The 20,134-nt window shown below is 39.4% G+C and overlaps 1 protein-coding gene across 10 annotated transcripts in view; it reads left to right on the top strand.

Moving 5' to 3' along the window:
* The window catches only part of KIAA0825 (KIAA0825 ortholog), a 473,030-nt gene that overhangs the window by 69,058 nt on the left and 383,838 nt on the right, over nt 1-20,134 (top strand). For 9 of the 10 annotated variants that reach the window (XR_010133628.1, XM_055387134.2, XM_063705867.1 and 6 more), the window contains one exon: nt 12,034-12,165. Coding sequence is in view for 9 of the 10 variants with exons in the window: in XM_055387134.2 (XP_055243109.2) it covers nt 12,035-12,165 (131 nt within the window). In the remaining variant the exon portion in view is untranslated. The other variant, XM_055387135.2, reaches the window with a different exon arrangement.

Raw genomic sequence — 20,134 nt, 5'->3', positions numbered from 1 at the left:
GTATTCTTCAGCCATTGGATGAAGGAATTCTATAAATATCTATTAGGACCATTTGTTCTATAGTGCAGATTAAGTTCAATGTTTCTTTGCTGATTTTCTCTTTGTAAGATCTGTCCTATGCTGAAAGTAAGGTGTTGAAGTCTCCAGCTATTATTGTATTGAGATCTATCTCTCTCTTTAGCTCTAATAATATTTGCTTGTTATAATATCTGGATGCTCCAGTGTTGGGTGCATATATATTTATAATTGGTGTATTGTCTTGGTGAATTGACCCCTTTATCATAATATAATGACCTTGTTTGTCTCTTCTTACAGTTTTTGTCTTGAAATCTATTTTGTCTGATACAAGTATAGCTACTGCTGCGTTTTGTTTGTTTGTTTGTTTGTTTGTTTCCGTTGACATGGAATATCTTTCTCCATCCCTCGGTTTTCAGTCTTTGTGTATCTTTATAGATGAAATGTATTTCTTGTAGGCAGGACACCACTGGGTCTTGGTTTTTTATCCATTCAGCCACTGTATGTCTTTTGATTGGAGAGTTTAGTCCATTTACTTTCAGTGCTATTATTGATAAGTAAGGACTTACTCTTGCTATTTTATTGTTTGTTTTCTGGTTGTTTTGTGGTTATCTCTTCCTTCTTTCCTTCCTTCCTCTCTTGCTTTTAGTTAAGGTGATTTTCTATGGGGATCTGATTTAATTTCTTGCATTTATTTTTTGTGTATCCACTGTATGTTTTTTAGATTTGAGGTTACTGTGAGGTTTGCAAATACTATCCTATAACCCATTAGTTTAGACTAATGACAACTAAACACTGATTGCATAAATAAGCAAGCAAAAAGAAAACTAGTAAAAACTTAGTTCATCAGCTTTTTAACTTTTCGTTGTTTCTCCTTATGTCTTATTGTACTGTCTACATCTTGAAAAGTTGTTTTAATTATTATTCAATTCATTCATCATTTAGTCTTTCTATTTAAGATATGAGTAGTTTACATACCACAATTACATTGTTATAATATTCTGTGTTTTCTTTGTTCTTACAATTACCAGTGAGTTTTGTGTCTTCAGATGATTTCTTCTTGCTCATTAACATCTTTTTCTTTTAGTTTGAAGAACTCCCTTTATCATTTTTTGTAGGTCAGGTCTTTAGTTGATGAACTCTGTCAGCTTTTGTCTGGGAAAATCTTCATTTTTTCCTCATGCTTGAAGGATATTTTTGCAGGATATGCTGTTATAGGGTAAAAGTTTTTTTTGTTTTTTTTTTTCCTTCAGTACCTTAGGTATATCCTGCCACTCTCTCCTGGCTTGTAAGGTTTCAAAGTCTGCTGCCAGACATACTGGAGCTCCATTGTATGTTATTTGTTTATTTTCTATTGCTGCTTTTAGGATTCTTTTTTTTTTTTTTTTTTTTTTGAAATGGAGTCTCACCCTGTCGCGCAGGCTGGAGTGCACTGGCTCAATCTTGGCTCACTGCAACCTCCGCCTCCTGGGTTCAAGTGATTCTCCTGCCTCAGCCTCCTGAGTAGCTGGGATTACAGGCTTGTGCCACCATGCCTGGCCAATTTTTTGTATCTTTAGTAGAGACGGGGTTTCACCATGTTGGCCAGGCTGGTCTTGAACCCCTGACCTGGCGATCTGCCCGCCTTGGCCTCCCAAAATGCTGGGATTACAGGCATGAGCTACTGCGCCCAGCAGGATTCTTTTTTTTTTTTAATCTATGACTTTTGGGAGTTTGATTATTAAATGCCTTGAGGTAGTCTTCTTTGGGTTAAATCTGCTTGGTGTTCTATAACCTTCTTGAACTTGAATGTTGATATACCTCTCTAAGTTTGAGGTGCCATTTTTAAAATTATTTCTTTCAATAAACTTTCTGCCCCTTTCTTTCTCTCTTTAAGGCCAATAACTCTTAGATTTGCCCTTTTCAGGCTATTTTCTAGATCTTCTGGCCTGCTTCATTATTTTTTATTCTTTTTTCTTTTGTCTCCTCTGACTGTGTATTTTCAAATAGCCTGTCTTTGAGCTCACTAATTCTTTCTTCTGCTTGGTCAATTCTACTTTTACGAGACTGCAATGCTCTCTTCAGTATGTCAATTACATTTTTCAACTCCAGAATTTCTGCTTGATTCTTTTTATTTTAATCTCTTTGTTAAAGTTATCTGATAAAATTCTGAATTCCTTTTCTGCGTTATCTTGAATTTCTTTGATTTTCCTCAACACAGCTATTTTAAATTCTCTGAAATGTCACATATAGGTTTTTCTCTAGGATTGGTCTCTGGTGCCTTATTTAGTTCATTGGGTGAGGTCATGTTTTCCTGGATGGTCTTGATGCTTGCGGATTTTTTTTTTTTTTTTTTTTTTGGTGCCTGGACATAGAATAATTAGGTATTTATTGTAGTCTTCACAGGCTGGGCTTGTTTGTGCCTGTCTTTGTTGGGAATGCTTTCCAGGTATTTGAAGGGACTTGGGCCCCATGCCCAGTTACACTATGGTTCTTGCAATCTTATAGAGGTACCATCTTGGTAATCTTTGATATGATCCAGGAGAATTCACTAGATTATCAAACAGAGACTCATGTTCTCCTCCCTTACTTTCTCCTAAACAATCTGAGTCTCTCTCTCTCTCTCTCTCTGTGCTGAGCCACCTGGAGCTCAGGGTGGGGTAATATAAGCACCCCTGTGGCCACCACTGCTAGAACTTCCTTGGGTCAGACCTGAAGCCAGCACAGCACTGGGTCTTGCCTAAGGGCTGCTGTAACCACTAACTGGTTATCACCTGTGTTCACTCAAGGCCCTAGGAATCTCTATACAACAGGTGGGGAAGCCAGCGAGGTTTGTACCCTCCCTTCAGGGCAGTAAGTTCCCCCATGCTGTAGGTGGGTTCATAGCTACTGTCTTGGAGCCAGGGATTGGAGTCAAAACCCTTAGAAATCTATCTGGTGTTCTGTTCTACTGTGGCTAAGCTGGCCCTCAAACCACAAGACAAAGTCCTTCCCACTGTTCCTTCCCCTTTCCACAGGCAGAGGAGCCTCACTCTGTGGCCACCATCACCACAGGCCCAAATGGAGTATTGCCAGGCTACAGCCAATGTTCCCATAGGGCCCAAGGGCTCTTCAGTCAGTCAGCTTGTCATGAATGTTGCCAGGCATGAGACTCACCCTTCAGGATAGTGGACTCCCATCTGGCCCAGGGCAGGGCCAGAAATGCCATCCAAGAGCCTAGGCCTCGACTTGGGGACCTCAAGAGCCCACTTAGTGCTCTACCCCACTGTGGCTGAGCTCGTACCTGAAGAGCAAGACTAAGTCCCTTTTACTTTTCCCCCTGTTTTTTCTCAAGCAGAAGGAGTCTTTCACCATAGTCATCACAGCTGGGAATATGCAAGGTTTCACCTAAAGTCAACGTATCTAAGAATCTCACCTGAGGCCCACAGTATACTACCTGGATAGCGTTGTTAGTTATCCAGGGATCAAGAGCTCTCTAGTCAGCAGGTGATGAATCCTGCCAGGACTGGGTCCTTCTCATCAAGGCAGCTGGTTTCTTTCTGGCCCAGGATTTGTCTAGAAATGTCATCTAGGAACCAGGGCCTGGAATAGGGACCTCACAAGTCTGCCTGGTACCCTGTACTATTGTTGCTGAGCTAGTATCCAAGATGCAAGACAAAGTCCTCTTTACTCTTCACTCTCCTCTCCTCGAGCAGAAGGAATGAGTATCTTTTGCAGCTGTGAGCTGTGCTGCCTGGGGTTGGGGGAGGGGTGGCACAAGCACTCCCTTAGCTGCCCCAGCTGGTGTCTCCTTAGGTCATATACTGCCTTAGTCCACTGGTTCTAAGCCCAGCACAGCAGAAGGGTGTGCCTAGGAATAGCCATCTTTGTATCCTAGACTCCCTTTCAAGTTTATGACCCCAGAGCACCGCAGCCTGTGGTGGTAACGATTGCAGAGAAACTCAAGTTCTGATCGCTGGGATGGGAGATTCCCTTCTGGCCATGGCTGGTTCAAATGTTCCCTCCATGGGTGGGTGCCAGCTGAGCCCAGCACAGCTTTGCTCTCCACTGTGACAGGGCAGCACTGAGTTCAATGCCAGCCCCCCCACCCCCACCCCAGTCACTGTGCTCTCCCTCTCCTAAGTGCATAGATTGTCTTTCCACACTATGTGGTTGCTGCCAAGGGATGAGGGAGGGTGACGTCAGCAATGTGTTTTCTATCCTCTCGGTGCCTCTTTCAGTGATAGGAAGTTAAAGCCACGTAACTACCTGATTTTTGGCTCTTATAACACTGCTTTTTGTGTGTACTTAGTTGTTAAAATTTGGTGTTCCTGCACGGAGAACCCTTGGTGACATCTTCTATTCAGCCTTCTTGCTCTGCCTTCCTGACGCTCTGTACATCAATTTCAGATGTTCAAAAGTCTAATAATTTTTTGCATATTTGCCTTAGTGTGAGACATTAAAAGGTAGAAAATTCTGAAGATAGAGGACTAAGCACATATATTTACTTTTCTTCCCTCCTGAAATCCTATTGAAATGTCAGTAAAGACATGTAGTAAAGCAAACCTGAAAGAAATTTGAGGTGCCTTTGGGATATTTCTGGAAGATAGAAAGTAAAGAGGCTCAGACCAATGAATAAACTGGAGGCATGGAAACAACACTCTACAACATGCAAAAGAGGAAGTTGGTGTGGTAGTAAGAGCCATTCCCTGGAGTAATGCCAACTTCAAAGACAAAAATAACAGAATGAAGTAGGCTACAGGGTAGTCATCAAGGAGGGAAGGCTCTGAAGAAGTGTTTATGAGCAGCTAAATAGTTTAGCCCCTTCCTCTCATTATGCCATAGCATTTGCTTCCTTGAAATGTTTTCTCAACAAAGTTGAAAATCTAGGTGGTTAGCACATATAGCTATGAGTGTTGAACACAATATGAGAAGCAGAACAGATTCTAGGTTACTTCCGGGCCTCTACCAAGGCATGGGAAAGAACAAAGAAGCAGAACTAATCCACAGTGAGAAAAATAAATTATTCCATTACAGGAAAGAGGTCCCTATCCAGACTCCAAGAGAGGGTTCTTGGATCTTGCACAATAAAGAATTCAGGGTGAGTCCATAGAGTAAAGTGAAAGCAAGTGTATTAAGAAAGTAGAGGAATAAAAGAATGGCTACTCCATAGACAGAGCAGCCCCGTGGGCTGCTAGTTGCCCATTTTTATGGTTATTTCTTTATGATATGCTAAACAAGGGGTGGATTATTCATGCCTTCCCTTTCTAGACCATATAGGGTAACTTCTAATGTTGCCGTGGCATTTGTAAACTGTCATGGTGCTGATGGGAGTGTAGCAGTGAGGATGACCAGGGGTTACTCTTGTGGCCATCTTGGTTTTGATGGATTTTGGCTGGCTTCTTTACTGTAAGCTGTTTTATCCCTTAGCCCTTAATCCTAAACTTAATCCTACTGAAAGCTATTTTAACCCTTAGCCCTTAATCCTAAGTGTTGCAGAGGGAGGAAGATCCATCTTCCATAACTTCTTCAGGCTGAATAGGGGTGATGATATTCCTGCCTAACTATTAGGGTCTCCTGTGTTCAGGGTAGAGAGGAGCTCAGTCAGAAAGCATCAGTAGGAATCAGTAAGGAATCTCAAGACTTTTAAATTTTATTTTCTCAAGCATCAGTGAGGAATCTCAAGCCTTTTTTATTTTATTTTTATTTTTATTTATTTACTTATTTATTGAGACAGAGTCTCACTCTGTCATCCAGGCTGGAGTACAGTGGCATGATCTCAGCTCACTGCAACCTCTGCCTCCTGGGCTCAAGCAATTCTCCTGCCTTACCCTCCTGAGTGCTGGGATTACAGGCATGTGCCCCACACTCAGCTAATTTTTGCACTTTTAGTAGATACCAGGTTTTGCCATGTTGGCCAGGCTGGTCTCAAACTCCCAACTGCAGGAGATCCTCCTGTCTCGGCCTCGCAAAATGCTGGGATTACAGGCATGAGCCACTACACCTGACCTCAAGACTTTTTTAAAGCCAAGCCAAGTCATGGGCTTGTACCCTCAAATACCTATGAGTTGAGTAAATTCCCTTTCTTTTAAGGTCCCAAGATAACTTGGAACTCCTGGCTCTATTAGAAAGTGACATTCTTTACTTACCACAGGACAGAAACACTGTACACAGAGACTGTGTAGACAAGGTATGAGGCCAGTTCTCCAAAAGGCTTTTATTTTTTATTGGCTTTACAAGTCAAGTTTGATTCCTTAAAGGAATGCACACCATTGCAGTCAAAGCCTTGGTAAAATACCAGAAACTGGTTATTGTGTCCTTTATGTCCTGTTACAAATGAAAACAGATTCTTTTTTTTTTCTTTCTTTTTTTTGAGAGGGAATCTCGCTCCGTCACCCAGGCTGGAGTGCAATGACACGATCTTGGCTCACTGCAACCTCTGCCTCCCAGGTTCAAGTGATTCTCCTGCCTCAGTCTCCTGAGTAGCTGGGATTACAGGCACCCACCATCATGCTCGGCTAATTTTGGTATTTTTAGTAGAGACGAAGTTTTGCCATTTTGACCAGGCTGGTCTCAAACTCCTGACCTCAGGTGATCCCTCTGCCTCGGACTCCCAAAGTGCTGGGACTACGGGCATGAGCCACTGTGCCCGGCCGAAAACAGATTCTTATTGCGCTTATGCAAATAACTATATTGCCATAAATTAAGAACATTCACAGATAGTTTCCAAATTCTGGAGAAATCACATGGAGAGAAACAAATATGCCCCAAATTTTGTTCACAGGAGTATACTTTACTCAATTGTTTAAAGCTGTAAATAGCTCAAAATAAAAGTTTTCTTGATTCTGAAAAACAAAACAAAAGATCAGCAACATTTTAAGCAAAATGTTAGAAAGATTATTTTAGACTTCTGTTAGTTTAGTCAATGCAGTTAACTCATGTTTGATAGTCATGAACATTTCAGCTCTCCATGAGAGTCCTGAAAGTTTTTTCCTCCATTCTGATGTCACAGTCTCCAAAGTTATCAGAAAACCTGCATTCAAGAACATCTGCTAGAGTTGTATAGTTGATTATAAATCACCTACTAAAGAGGACCAAAACAAGACAACAATTGTCTGTGGATGACAAAACATCTTAGGACAGTCACAGTTAAAAACATAATTGACAAAGAAATTCGGCTACCTTTGTAGCATACAATAATTTTATGTAATAATTATTTAATAACATACACTAAGTCATTTTAGAATTATAAGTTTCCCATAATTTTGGAACATATACCAATAACATATTTATACAAATACAGCCCAAAGAAAACGAAACACCATTTTACATTTGATAATGCTTCCTGTATGACTTTATACTAAATAAGCTAAATGTCACTGTTGCATTAGTGCATTATTGGTATCAAACCGAATTCTTAATAAAACCTTACAGACAAATGTATTCAATCTTAATCAGTTTGACCATAAGGTAGGATTCGCATAAATCTTTTATAACCCTTTACAATTTTTGTTTAAGAGCAGATTAAAAGCAAGTCTTTGCCCTAAGGAAAACCTGTTGTACTTTTATTCCAATGTATGGAAACACTGAATAATACCCCTTTAACTTTAGCCAACATGTTCACACACAGAATTTTTTTTACAAGATTAATTTTTCACAAAACTTCCACAACTTGTTTAAACCTTCAGCCTTATTTTATCTAACTTAAAACAATCCTTTAGCCAAAAAGTAAATAAATCCACATTCCCATGACTTCTTATAATCTTTTACCAAAAGTATATTCTACTTTCCTTACAGGCCTTGTATGTAGACTGTTTTTCAACAGTCTCAATTACATGTTAAGTGTTAACTCTTAGCGACTTTTACTTTTGGTAAAAACCTTGGTAAGTATGGGATTTTTAATTTTGTACTAGGTGTGGAGCCTGGGACCCAGACAGAAGTGCAGATAAGGTCTGACTCTTTCCAGCGTCTAACTCCACATGTCCCAGGCCTTACCTAGCTGTAAAACAGGCAAGTTGTACAGTTAAGAGTCATAGTGACATTTTATGAAGCAGTTAGGAGGCCTAATCACCTTTAAATTGTACATTTCTTGCATAAATTCCCTTTCATAAATTCTTTCACAACTTACACAGACAACCTATGACGTACTTGGACTTTCTGACTTGTCCTAAACATCTCTCTTTTTAAACAACCAGTTATTTTACTTTAGGATAAAAATTTATATACAAGAGCATTTCTTACATAAAATTTCTTTTCTTCATAACCTTCTTTGCATAGCTAGGGGTCATGGTTGATTTCACATATCCCCAGGCCTTATCTAGAATCTAATGCTCCAAAACAAATTGAATAATTTTTCAAAGTTAAGCAGTTTATGACCTTAAAGTATTTAGCAAACTTAATATCTGACCCACATAATTTAGACCCAATGTTTACATTTTTGAAGATATTTTTATTTACCAATAATGTTTAAAACTGTCTTTATTTCCCAAATATTACTTCAGTCACATGAACTAAATGAAAGGCATTACACTTATTACTTTTCTGACAAAATATTTGATTTCAGGTATTATTAAGCCAATTAATCAAAGCTCTTTCATATGTAAACATCACACACAACACATATAAATACACAGACAGAAGATAGAGGACTCATTCCCTAAGGCGGGAATTGGACCCTGAACCTGGGCCGCCATTGTGATGGCAGAGACCAAGAGAAAGTACTGCCATGTGGTTACACGGTCAAGCTCCCAAGGACATACAAGACAAGAAGGAAACCTTATCCAGTTTTTTTCAGGGACTTGCAGCAAAGCTTGTAACTTGACAGTTTGCTGGGCCATCTTGAAAAGTGGGCTTACAGGTGTCCTAAGCCCATGTTCTATCCTAAGGTACTCCTGTTCATGACAGAACAATACAGAAAGACACACAAAGTATACCAGCTTCACTACAGCTTAAGACTAGCTTCACAAGTCCTTTTTCCCATTAATCAAAACTTTGTAGGAGATAAACACTGATTTTTACCATTCATTCAACCGGTTTGCACAGAGAGAAAAAGGAAAGCATTGCCTCAGGCGGGGTGGGGAAGGCGAAGAGTTCAGGGAGACCAGAGAAAGACCTATCTATTGTTCAAAAGTTCAAGTGGCCACTTGTTGGTCACAAAGGGATCTTTTCCAGCAGTTCCATCAGCTCTCAAGTTTTTCCCTTTTTGGGGAGGAAAAAGCTCCCCATGTCCTATGATCCTGTACATGCCTAATGCTGTCACCCATAGCCATCAGCAAAGAGTGCAAGGCAGATTAATCCGAAGAGAATAGCAGTTCACATCCCGTAGTGCCAAACCCATTCTTAACCAAAAGGGACTTTACCAAGAGGGGCCTCTAACCCCCTAAATCTTATAAGGAACCCTAACCCTCCTAAGTTGGGTCTCTAACCCAAGGTTGGCCAAACATCCTTGCCTTTTATTAAGAGGGGACTCTAACCCAGTGTCTTAGGAGAGACTCTGACTCCCCTAAGTTGAGCCTCTAACCAAATCCCATTATTTACCCGGGTACCCCACCACTTACCCAAAGTTGGCTGATCAGTGCTGTGGTCCATTTCCTTTGGATTGGGGGGTTTCTTCAGTATCATCCCTTTGGGGTTTGCCAGACAGATGTTACCAGGCCCCACCACTTGCCCAAAGTTAGCCTTTGGGTTGGGGGTTTCCTTATTATAGTCCATTCTGTGGTCACCAGAAAGATGCTAGAGGAAAGGAGTCCTGATCCAGACCCCAACAGAGGGTTCTTGGATCTTGTGCAAGAAAGAATTCAGGGTGTCCATAGAGTAAAGTGAAAGCAAGTTTATTAAGAAAGTAGAGGAATAAAAGAATGGTTACTCCATAGACAGAGCAGCCCCATGGGCTGCTGGTTGCCCATTTTTATGATTATTTCTTGATGATATGCCAAACAAGGGGTGGATTATTCATGCCTCCCCTTTCTAGGCCATATAGGGTAACTTCCTGATGTTGCCATGGCATAGTGGGAGTGTGGCAGTGAGGACAACTGAGGTTACTCTCATGGCCATCTTGGTTTAATGGGTTTTGGCTGGCTTCTTTATTGCAAGCTGCTTTATCAGCAAGATCTTTATGATCTGTACTTTGTGCTGACCTCCTATCTCATCCTGTGACTTAGAATGCCTTAACCATCTAGGAATGAAGTCCAGTAGGTCTCAGCCTTATTTTACCCAGCTCCTATTCAAGATGGAGTTGCTCTGGTTCACACACCTCTGGCAATTCCACTGTAGCTGTAATGTACTCTTGGTTGGTCACTTGTGCAAATCATCAGATATGTGCCTGCTTCTGTTCACAAATCCTAAGGAGATACCCACTGATAGATACACAGCATTCACTCATGTAGCATCTGAATCAACATTCCTGCTCTGGCGTTATAGAGACCTTTTGGATAAAACAACCTCTTAACAGTAGAGAAAATCCTTGCTAGCTACCAATATGTATCAACCTAGTCCTATGTCAATAAATAAGAATGGATCACCATGGATCATTTAGACATTTGAGGCAAATCAATAGCATGAAAGTGGAGAATCAAGTTTAACCAAATGAATGGTAGTGGCAGAAAGGCTAGCTGTCTACCAAAGATTAGTGATCTCCATTCATGGCATACAGCTTTCCTGGAATCAAATGCCCAGCCAGTGGCAGCATTTCCCAGACACCCTTGCAGCCAGGTAGTGTCATGTGACTAGCTCTCACTAGAGAGCTCTTAACCACATTTAAGCAGATGTCCTAAGAGTCATTTCTTGGCCAAAGCAATCAAGAAGCTAGTTTGTCTTTCCCACTTACTTCTTTCCCCATAGCTTCTGCACTTATTTCTTCTACTCAAATGTCACCTCCTCAGAGACCTTCCCTGATATTCCTAAATAAAATAGCTCACACTCTGTCCTTGCTCCATCACTCTTAATCTAGCCCATTTTCATGTTTTACTTGTTCTTATAGCACTTCTCACTGTATGATTTTTGATTAAATATATCTGTTTATGTGTTTGTAAAAAATCTTCCCCACTAGAATAAAAACTCCATGAGGGCAGGGAATTTAATTTATTGCAGCTATATCCCAGCCTCTACAGCAGTGCATATAACCTATCAAACATTCAGTATATAGACAGAATGAATGATTAAAGCTTTGATGGTGGGGAAATGCATGTGCCTCAAGAAGGAGTATCATATCATTCAGTTTTTAGTTAGGTATCCATGCTGAGGTTGTCAAGGGGTGCTAGAAGAACTCAAGGACAGTTTTGCATCTTTCACATATAAATAGACCCAGCGGGGTGAAGCTTCAAAAAGTCTAAGGCTACAATTTCCAGGTGAGTATATTGACAAGGGTTGAGGGAAGGTATTGAATTTTTGCTGCACCCACCCTTGTTCACAGTGGTCTGTGGGCTCTGTCACTTCCAGTACAGTTCTTCGCTATAGTGAGAAGCTGCAGGATGCTTAAGTAGTCTCTGAGGGCTGCTGTTTTGTTCAGCTTTCTTTTTTTTTTTTTTTTTTTTTTTTTTGAGACAGAGTCTTGCTCTGTCGCCCAGGCTGCAGTGCAGTGGCGCAATCGCGGCTCACTGCAAGCTCCATCTCCTGGGTTCACACCATTCTTCTGCCTCAGCCTCCCAAGTAGCTGGGACTACAGGCACCCACCATCACGCCCGGCTAATTTTTTGTACATTTAGTAGAGACGGGGTTTCATCATGTTAGCCAGGATGGTCTCGATCTCCTGACCTCGTGATCCACCCGCCTCGGCCTCCCAAAGTGCTGGGAATACAGGCGTGAGCCACCGCGCCCGGCCCTCAGCTTTCAAACAATACAGAAGTGCGAAAATTAGGTCACACCTCATGAAATTTAAATAACGAAACATTCTACCTAGCTTTATAATACCCTAGTTCTCCAACTGCTATATTTCATTGTGCCTGTAAATGGGAATTATTATTTTTGGTTTAGTATCACAACTTGAGGTGAATTTCTGCCCACCCCTGTCCCTGGCCATTGTGGGGGAACTGACATGTTTTATTATTTATTCTTGCTCCTCAGAATGGATTGGGATGATGAATATTCTCATAATTCTTTTGACCTGCATTGTTTGTTAAACTCATTTCCTGGAGACTTGGAGTTTGAGCAGATCTTCAGTGACATTGATGAAAAGATTGAACAAAATGCTGCAAGGTAAATATTGTTAATTATTTAAAACAAGTTGTTTTCACATTTCACTTATATGAAATTTACCTGGTCTATTTGTATCCTGCTCTTAGATAATTTTAGGTTTTAATTATCATTAACTTTCCCCCAAAATATTGATTAGACCCCCCTCTCACTTAAAGTTTACATGATTGTCTTTATCTGAGTAGTATTTTTAAGACTAGAAAATAGAAGCACTATCTTGAAATAGGCAATTAAAGTTTATTGAATTGGCACTAATGTTTTCTTAGAGCTTGTCAATGTTGATGTCCTGGATTTTCATTAATATGGTTAGAGTGTAAGGCCCTGATTGCTTGAGTTACTAAAAACAGAACATTAAAATAAATTATTTTTGCATAATATTGGTCATTTTATGATTCTTTCTCACTTAAGTAGGAGGCTAGAGACTTTATAGAGAGTTGTTATGCTAGATTAGTCATCACCTATCCCAAAAAGTCGTGTTACCAAATACTGGGGGAAACAGTGACAGCTCAATGGTTTCTCATTAATACGTGTTCTTTGGTAGAAAGGACTCTGTTTTCATATGTAGTTGTGGACCCTATAATCAGGCAGTTACTTATTTGCATCCTTTTGATCAAAGGTTCTAATTTACCTCATGTAGGTTACAAATGTGCAAACCACAGTAAAAATTTCTATTGTGTAATGATACATAGCATTTCTTTTTTTAAAATTTAAGATACAGTTACATTGAATTTCCAAAGAAACTGAACCAAGTAAGTGAAATGTTCCTATGATATTTTTCCTTCTGCTTACATGAGAACAGTTAGTTCTTTATTATAACAATGGGCATAAGTAAATTCAAAAGATAGCATATTGTTGGAGAATTATACTTAAAAACAAAATCTTCTCCCATCCCAGAAATCCTCTCCATGAAGGTAGTAGAGAAAGGAAAAAGAAACACTTTTATTATTGAATAAGCATTAAAAAGCAAAATATGATGTGCATTTCAGGCAGTTCGCTAAGAGCTTGCAAAAATGGAAGGGAATCCCACCCCTTTAAATAGCGAAGCAGATACAGCCCATTACATTACATGTTATCAAGATAAACAATCACTAGTCCTCAGGTAGGAAGACTGGATAGCATATTTTGTCACACATAGTTCATCCTAACTTTTTACAATGGTAATTGGGGAAACCACCTGTGTTAGCTAATTGGCTTTATCCTGAGGAGAAAGAAACTTTTTTGTATCTTTATGACAGGAGATAGTTTTGCAAATTGGAACAGGCAACCACTGAAGTTAGGCTCTTACTCTCCCACAGGAACTGGGAGATTGGGGAGCTATCTCCCTTGATGCCTGCATTTCAAGAAGATAGCTCCCAGGTTCTTGAGAAGGACATTCTTGGGTCACAAAGCTGACAAAAGGACTGCTGACAAAAGGCATATCTAGTCTTCCAAGGAATAGATACATGGCAAAAGATGAAAAAGTACTTATGATTACAAGCTTTTTTTTTTTTTGAGTCACCCAGGCTGGAGTACAATGGCACGATTTCGTCTCACTGCAACCTCCGCCTGCCTGGTTCAAGCAATTCTTGTGCCTCAGCCTCTCAAGAAGCTGGGATTACAGGTGCCCGCTGCCACACGCAGCTAATTTTTGTATTTTTGGTACAGACAGGGTTTCACGATGTTGGCCAGGCTAGTCTCGAACTCCTGACCTCAGGTGATCCACCCGCCTCAGCCTCCCAAAGTGCTGGGATTATAGGCATGAGCCACCATGCTTGGCCTATGATTACAAGCTTTCTAAGGTAAGTGCTCTAAGGAAAAAGGAGAGGAGGGAAATCTTTTCCCTTATTTTCAACAGGGAAAATTAAACTTCTTATTTTTAATTTGCATTTGCCCTTTATACTATACCTATATATATACACATTATATATGTATTTTAGAGACAGACTTAACCAAACTGAGAGTGTATAGTTGATATTTCATATAAATATAAAATAACTAAACTTTAGGGTAATTATGTATTTATATAACTTTCATGTTATATATTTATGTATTTTATGACAGTTTCTAACACAAAGGAACTTACAAATGAAATAGTATTTACTTAAATAGATTAACAAGACATTTACCTAAATTTCAGAGATGGTTATAGTTTTAAAAATTGAAATATTTTTAAAAAGGTAAACCATTTCCTTCACAATGGCATTTAGGCTCCATCAGAATAAAACAAGTCACTGAACTCTGATGCTTTTGTTCTGGATTGCTTATTTTTATTTATGAACCATTCATACTTAATTTTTTGCCTAACCTAGTCAAAAAGAAATCATATTTAAAAGTAAAACAGTGATTAAAACATTGTATTTTGCATTAAAAAATAGTTATTAGGTCAAAACTCAGATGTTAGTGTTAAAAAGAAAATACAATATGGAACATAGGATATAATTTTTAAATTAAAAATATTTTATTGCCCATATATTAAAACGAACCTAGAGCAGAACCACTTCAAGTGACCATTGATCTTCACAGGGGACCAAATAAGGAAGTAGCTCTATGTGCTGTATGCTACATTTAGAATCAAGTCTATTTTTTATCAAATTCAATTATGTTTTTATTATACTCCAGAGAATAAACATAATAGTATAGGGTATATATATTTTTAAAAATAAAATACTGAATAATAACTGTGGTTCAGAAGAGTATAAATCATTTATGCACTCATTTATTGCCTTCTAACAGAATAGCTTTTAGAAAATTGTATGTCATGACGAATCAGTTATGCCACACTTACACTGCAGTAGTTGAATTACCCTTGGCATTTTTGTATTCTAACAGTTCTATTTATCTCCCAGTAGTGTACATTGAATAAGTAATGAACATCTGTATGGTATAGGTTTTCCTCCATAGTTTTAAAAGAAAAAAACAACATTAGTAATTCATTTTAAAATATGATATTTTTTCCTTATACTTGAATTTTTGAAGTAGCAGTGACCCTGACATCTATTTGTGAATTCCTTCTCTCTTCTTAATATCATCAGGTTTTATGAGCCACAGGGTCTATTGCCTCCCCAAAGCAGTGATTCGCCCGAATGGACCAGTGTGCCCAAAGGTCACTGAACCTTCACCTGCCCTTCAAGAGAGGCTGTCATTCTCAGACCACTTCACTTTTACATTCTCGTTTCCATTCAAGTCAGACCTGGGTGACTAGTAGGTCTGACAGCAGAAATTAGTGATGATGAATCATTTATTCAAACACATATCAAAATAGGTAACAAGAGGTAAATTACATGCCAAAGAGAAACATTATGAATGTTGTACCTCAGTATCATTAGTTCCCTAACTGAAAACTGCATATAGGACTAATGAACTGAGTGGTACTTATTAGTTTAACAAGATATTGAGGTACAGAAGTTCTTCTGGGCTCACAATATGACACAGCATAGGCTGGACGTGGTGGCTCATGCCTGTAATCCCAGCACTTTTGGAGGCCGAGGCGGGCGGATCACAAAGTCAGGAGTTTGAGACCAGCCTGGCCAATATGGTGAAACCCTGTCTCTACTAAGAATACAAAAATTAGCCGGGCATGGTGGTGCACGCCTGTAATCCCAGCTACTCAGGAGGCTGAGGCAGGAGAATCGCTTGAACCCAGGAGGCAGAGGTTGCAGTGAGCCGAGATCGCACCACTGCACTCCAGCCTCGGCAACAGAGCGAGATTCAGTCTCAAAAAAAAAAAAAAAAAAAAAAGCCGGGCACAGTGGCTCACGCCTGTAATCCCAGCACTTTGGGAGGCCGAGGCGGGCGGATCACGAGGTGAGGAGATGGAGACCATCCTGGCTAACACGGTGAAACCCTGCCTCTACTAAAAATACAAAAAATTAGCCAGGCGTGGTGGCGGGCGCCTGTAGTCCCAGCTACTCAGGAGGCTGAGGCAGGAGAATGGCGTGAACCCGGGAGGCAGAGCTTGCAGTGAGCCGAGATAGTGCCACTGCACTCCAGCCTGGGCGACAGAGCGAGACTCCGTCTCAAAAAAAAAAAAAAAAAAAAAAAGACACAGAATGATTTTTCCCCCTTAATGTTCAGTTGGATAAATATAATTGTATCTTAAAAATTTTCATTTTCTAATTATAGACAACCTCTGTGTGTAGCTTAGGAAGTAAGTTTTGCTGGTACCAATGCAGCTGGACTACCTTTTTTTTTTTAATCTAAAGAAAGATGTAATCTCAATACTTGGGGAGGCCAAGGCAGGAAGATCACTTGAGGGCAGGAGTTTAAAACTAGCCTGGGCAACATAGCAATACCCCATCTCTTCTGAAAAAAAAAAAAATTAGCCCAGGCTTGGTTGGTTGCTCACCTGTGGTCCTAGCTACTTGGGAGGCTGAGGTGGGAGGACTGCTTGAGCCCAGGAATTTGAGGCTGCACACACTATTGTACTCCAGCTTAGGCAACAGGGCTGTCTGGAAAGGAAGGGAGGAAAGGAAAGGGAAAGGGAAATGAGGAAAGGAAAGAAAAGGAAAGAGGGAGGGAGGAAACGGAGGAAGGGAGGAGGGAAGGAGCAAGAAGTGCTACCAGGTTGGGTGGGGGCTCATGCCTATAATCGCAGCACTTTGAGAGGCTGCGTGTGGTGTGCAGATCTTTTGAGCTCAGGAATTTGAGACCAGCCTGGGCGACATGGCGAAACACTGTCTCTACAAAAAACAAAAACAAAAATTAGCTGGTGTGGTGGCTCACCCCTGTGGGTTTAGCTACTTGGGGTGCTGAGGTAGAAGGATCGCTTGAGCCTGGGAGGTGGAGGCTGCAGTGAGCTCTCATTGCACCACTGCGCTACCGCCTGGGCAACAATGTGAGACCCTGTCTCAAAAATAAGAATTGCTACCAGCAATAATACTGTTTGACTTCACCTAGATAATGCAGGGAGAGGGGAGACATTTAACCATGCCTATTAATGAGATGGTACATATTCCATAGATTACACTTATTTTTTATATAATGCTTAAATTTTTTGAGCTTCCATATTAAAAATTTGCTTTCAAGTTTTCCATATGATGACTGTTTATGTGTATGTAGATAAACACACACTCACACACACACACTAATATTAATATATTTTATAGCCAGAGCAAATTCTACAAAATGAAAATTAGTCATTTCAAAGGTTTTACTGTGCGTTATTATTTCTGGCAGTATTGTGGCACTTATTTAATAATAAGAAGATGCAAATTAATGTTTGCAATCGTTTTTGTAACTTCTTGTGTTTGCACTTCAGTTTTGGGTTTCTTCATTATATACTACATCTCAAAGAATCCCTACCTCTTCTCCCCTCCTACTGAGCAAACCAGGCCACATAGGAAGAAACCTGAAATGGGCTAATTCCCCCAACTACTGTTGAACTCAGAGTAAAACCTTAACCCACTTTCCAACTCTGACTGGGCCTTTCCAGCACCCTTGTTCTCTCCAGAATTAAGAATGCATCCTGGGCAGACAGCATCCTGGGCTTCAGCAGCTCAGTATCCTAAACTTTTTCTGGCTCCATTCATATTTCCTACTTTTTAAACTTTTCCAATTCTCCCACTGAAGCTCTCAGCATGAAGTCCAGTGATGCTTGCAGGTAGAGGTGGTGGTAAGTGGGAAAAAGACAAGCCACTCTCTCTCATGGTGGCCTGTTGAACCATTTTTTCATCATCATTTCCTGTCATTATTAATTCTATTATTTTGATTGTCTATGGTGATACTTACTCCTTTCTCCATCATCATACATAGTGTGTCCTCAGTGTTTCCTGTAGACCTCTGCTTTAGGAGGCTGAGATGAATAGGGTAAAATATGGAGTCAGTAGCTCTGTTGGATGATTGTTACAAGACTCTTTCAAGTGTTGTGGACATTTCAAGTGTTTGAGTTTTTTTTAAGTACAGTATAGCTTTTATTTTTAAATGTGTTAGCTTCACCTACTCTTGGCCAAATAAGCCTAAGACAATAGAGAATTGTTGTTTGGAGATATTCCTAAATGATATTATTGTATTATCTTTCCATGGCAAATAAGGAAAGGGAAGCACATGTCTCCCTGTTTATAAATTGTTATAACAAAAGTTGAATAGTATGATACTGAAAATCCAGACTTCATAAAGAGATAGAGCCAATAGTAGTTGGACTACTATTTCCCAGAGAGGATCTTAGTTAATGGGCCAGTGGGAAGTAAGCCCCCACCCTTGATGTAACAATCTGAGGTGCCTGGTGAAGACCTGGCCCAGCTCTGAAAGCAGGAACAGGGGAGGGAACACTAGAAGAGGACTGGAGCCATGGTAACAGATATGACTGCTGTGGCCGGCTCATCTTTCATGTTGGGTGGTGCCTGGAGATTGAATCCAAGCCTGTCAACTTTCCCTGGAAAAGACCCTTGTCATGGCCTCAGCTGAGTCAACACCTTGTCTAAAAATGGTCACTAACACCACAGCCATTGCTAATCACAATCCAAATTCTAGAATGCCATAATTAGGAATATCCTTTCATGGGACCTGGAATAGGAGCTGGGATGGGAAGGGGCTGGAAGCTGTTGCCTTTATTTTCTACTTTAAGGACTTTTCTTTAAGCCAGGCATGGTGGCACATGCCTGTAGTCCTAGCTACTTGGGAGGCTGAGGCCAGAGGATTGCTTGAGCCCAAGAGTTCAAATCCAGCCTGGACGACATAATGAAACTCTGTCTCATTCATAAAGAAATAAATGGGAATTTAAAAGTAATTCCTTTTTTTGTGTGTGTGTGTGATGGAGTTTTACTCTCGTTGCCCAGGCTGGAGTGCAATGGTGCAATCTCAGCTCACTGCAACCTCTGCCTCCCCAGTTAAAGCGATTCTTCTGCCCCAGCCTCCCAAGTAGCTGGGATTACAGGTATGTGCCAGCACACCTGGCTAATTTTGTACTTTTTTAGTAGAGACGGGTTTCACCATGTTGGTCAGGCTGGTCTCGAACCCCTGACCTCAGGTGATTCACCCACCTTGGCTTCCCAAACTGCTGGGATTACAGGTGTGAGCCACCATGCCCAGCTACTAAGTCCATTTTTTAAAAAAGGCTTTTGATTTCCACCTTGAGGATATTACTTGTTCTTCACTGTATTTTCACTGCCTAAAACAGTCCTGGCACATAGTAGGCTAGAAGATAGTCAATAAATGTGCATTAGACATGTTTCTTAGGTATTTATTGCATTTGTTTTATCTTAAACTAGTGTAAAGTTAGATGAATAGAACATGATAGATGAAGCTATCTTCAAATGCATTTTTCCTTTGCTAAAATATTTTTGCATTATAAAAGTAACACATACTCAGGATAAAATTTCAAATAGTAGAGAGAGCAGTGAAGAGGAAAACTTTCTCCATTCCTCTGACTTTCCTAGTCTTGTTCTTTAGAGGAAAGCTATCTTGATAAATAATTGTGTAATTTTCTAGAAATATTCTCTACATAAACATGTATGTACCCCAAAATAGATTTTTATACAAATGGGAATTATATGTACATTCTGTGGTCAGATTTTTTTACTTAGTGTATCTATATACACACAATATATATACACTACATATATACATATATGATATATACATATATAGATATATACATATATGATATATACATATATGATATATACATATATGATATATACATATATATGATATATACATATATGTATATATCATATATATGATATATCATATATGATATATAATATATATGATATATACATATATGATATATAATATATATGATATATACATATATGATATATAAGATATATGATATATACATATATGATATATAAGATATATGATATATACATATATGATATATAAGATATATGATATATACATATATGATATATAATATATATGGATATATACATATATGATATATACATATATATGATATATAATATATATGATATATACATATATATGATATATAATATATATGATATATATATATGATATATACATATATACATATATGATATATACACAT

This window comes from Gorilla gorilla, chromosome 4 (genome assembly GCF_029281585.2).
Source record: "Gorilla gorilla gorilla isolate KB3781 chromosome 4, NHGRI_mGorGor1-v2.1_pri, whole genome shotgun sequence".
In the NCBI taxonomy this organism is placed as follows: Eukaryota; Metazoa; Chordata; class Mammalia; order Primates; family Hominidae; genus Gorilla; species Gorilla gorilla.
This window is presented reverse-complemented; position numbering and strand designations above follow the sequence as displayed.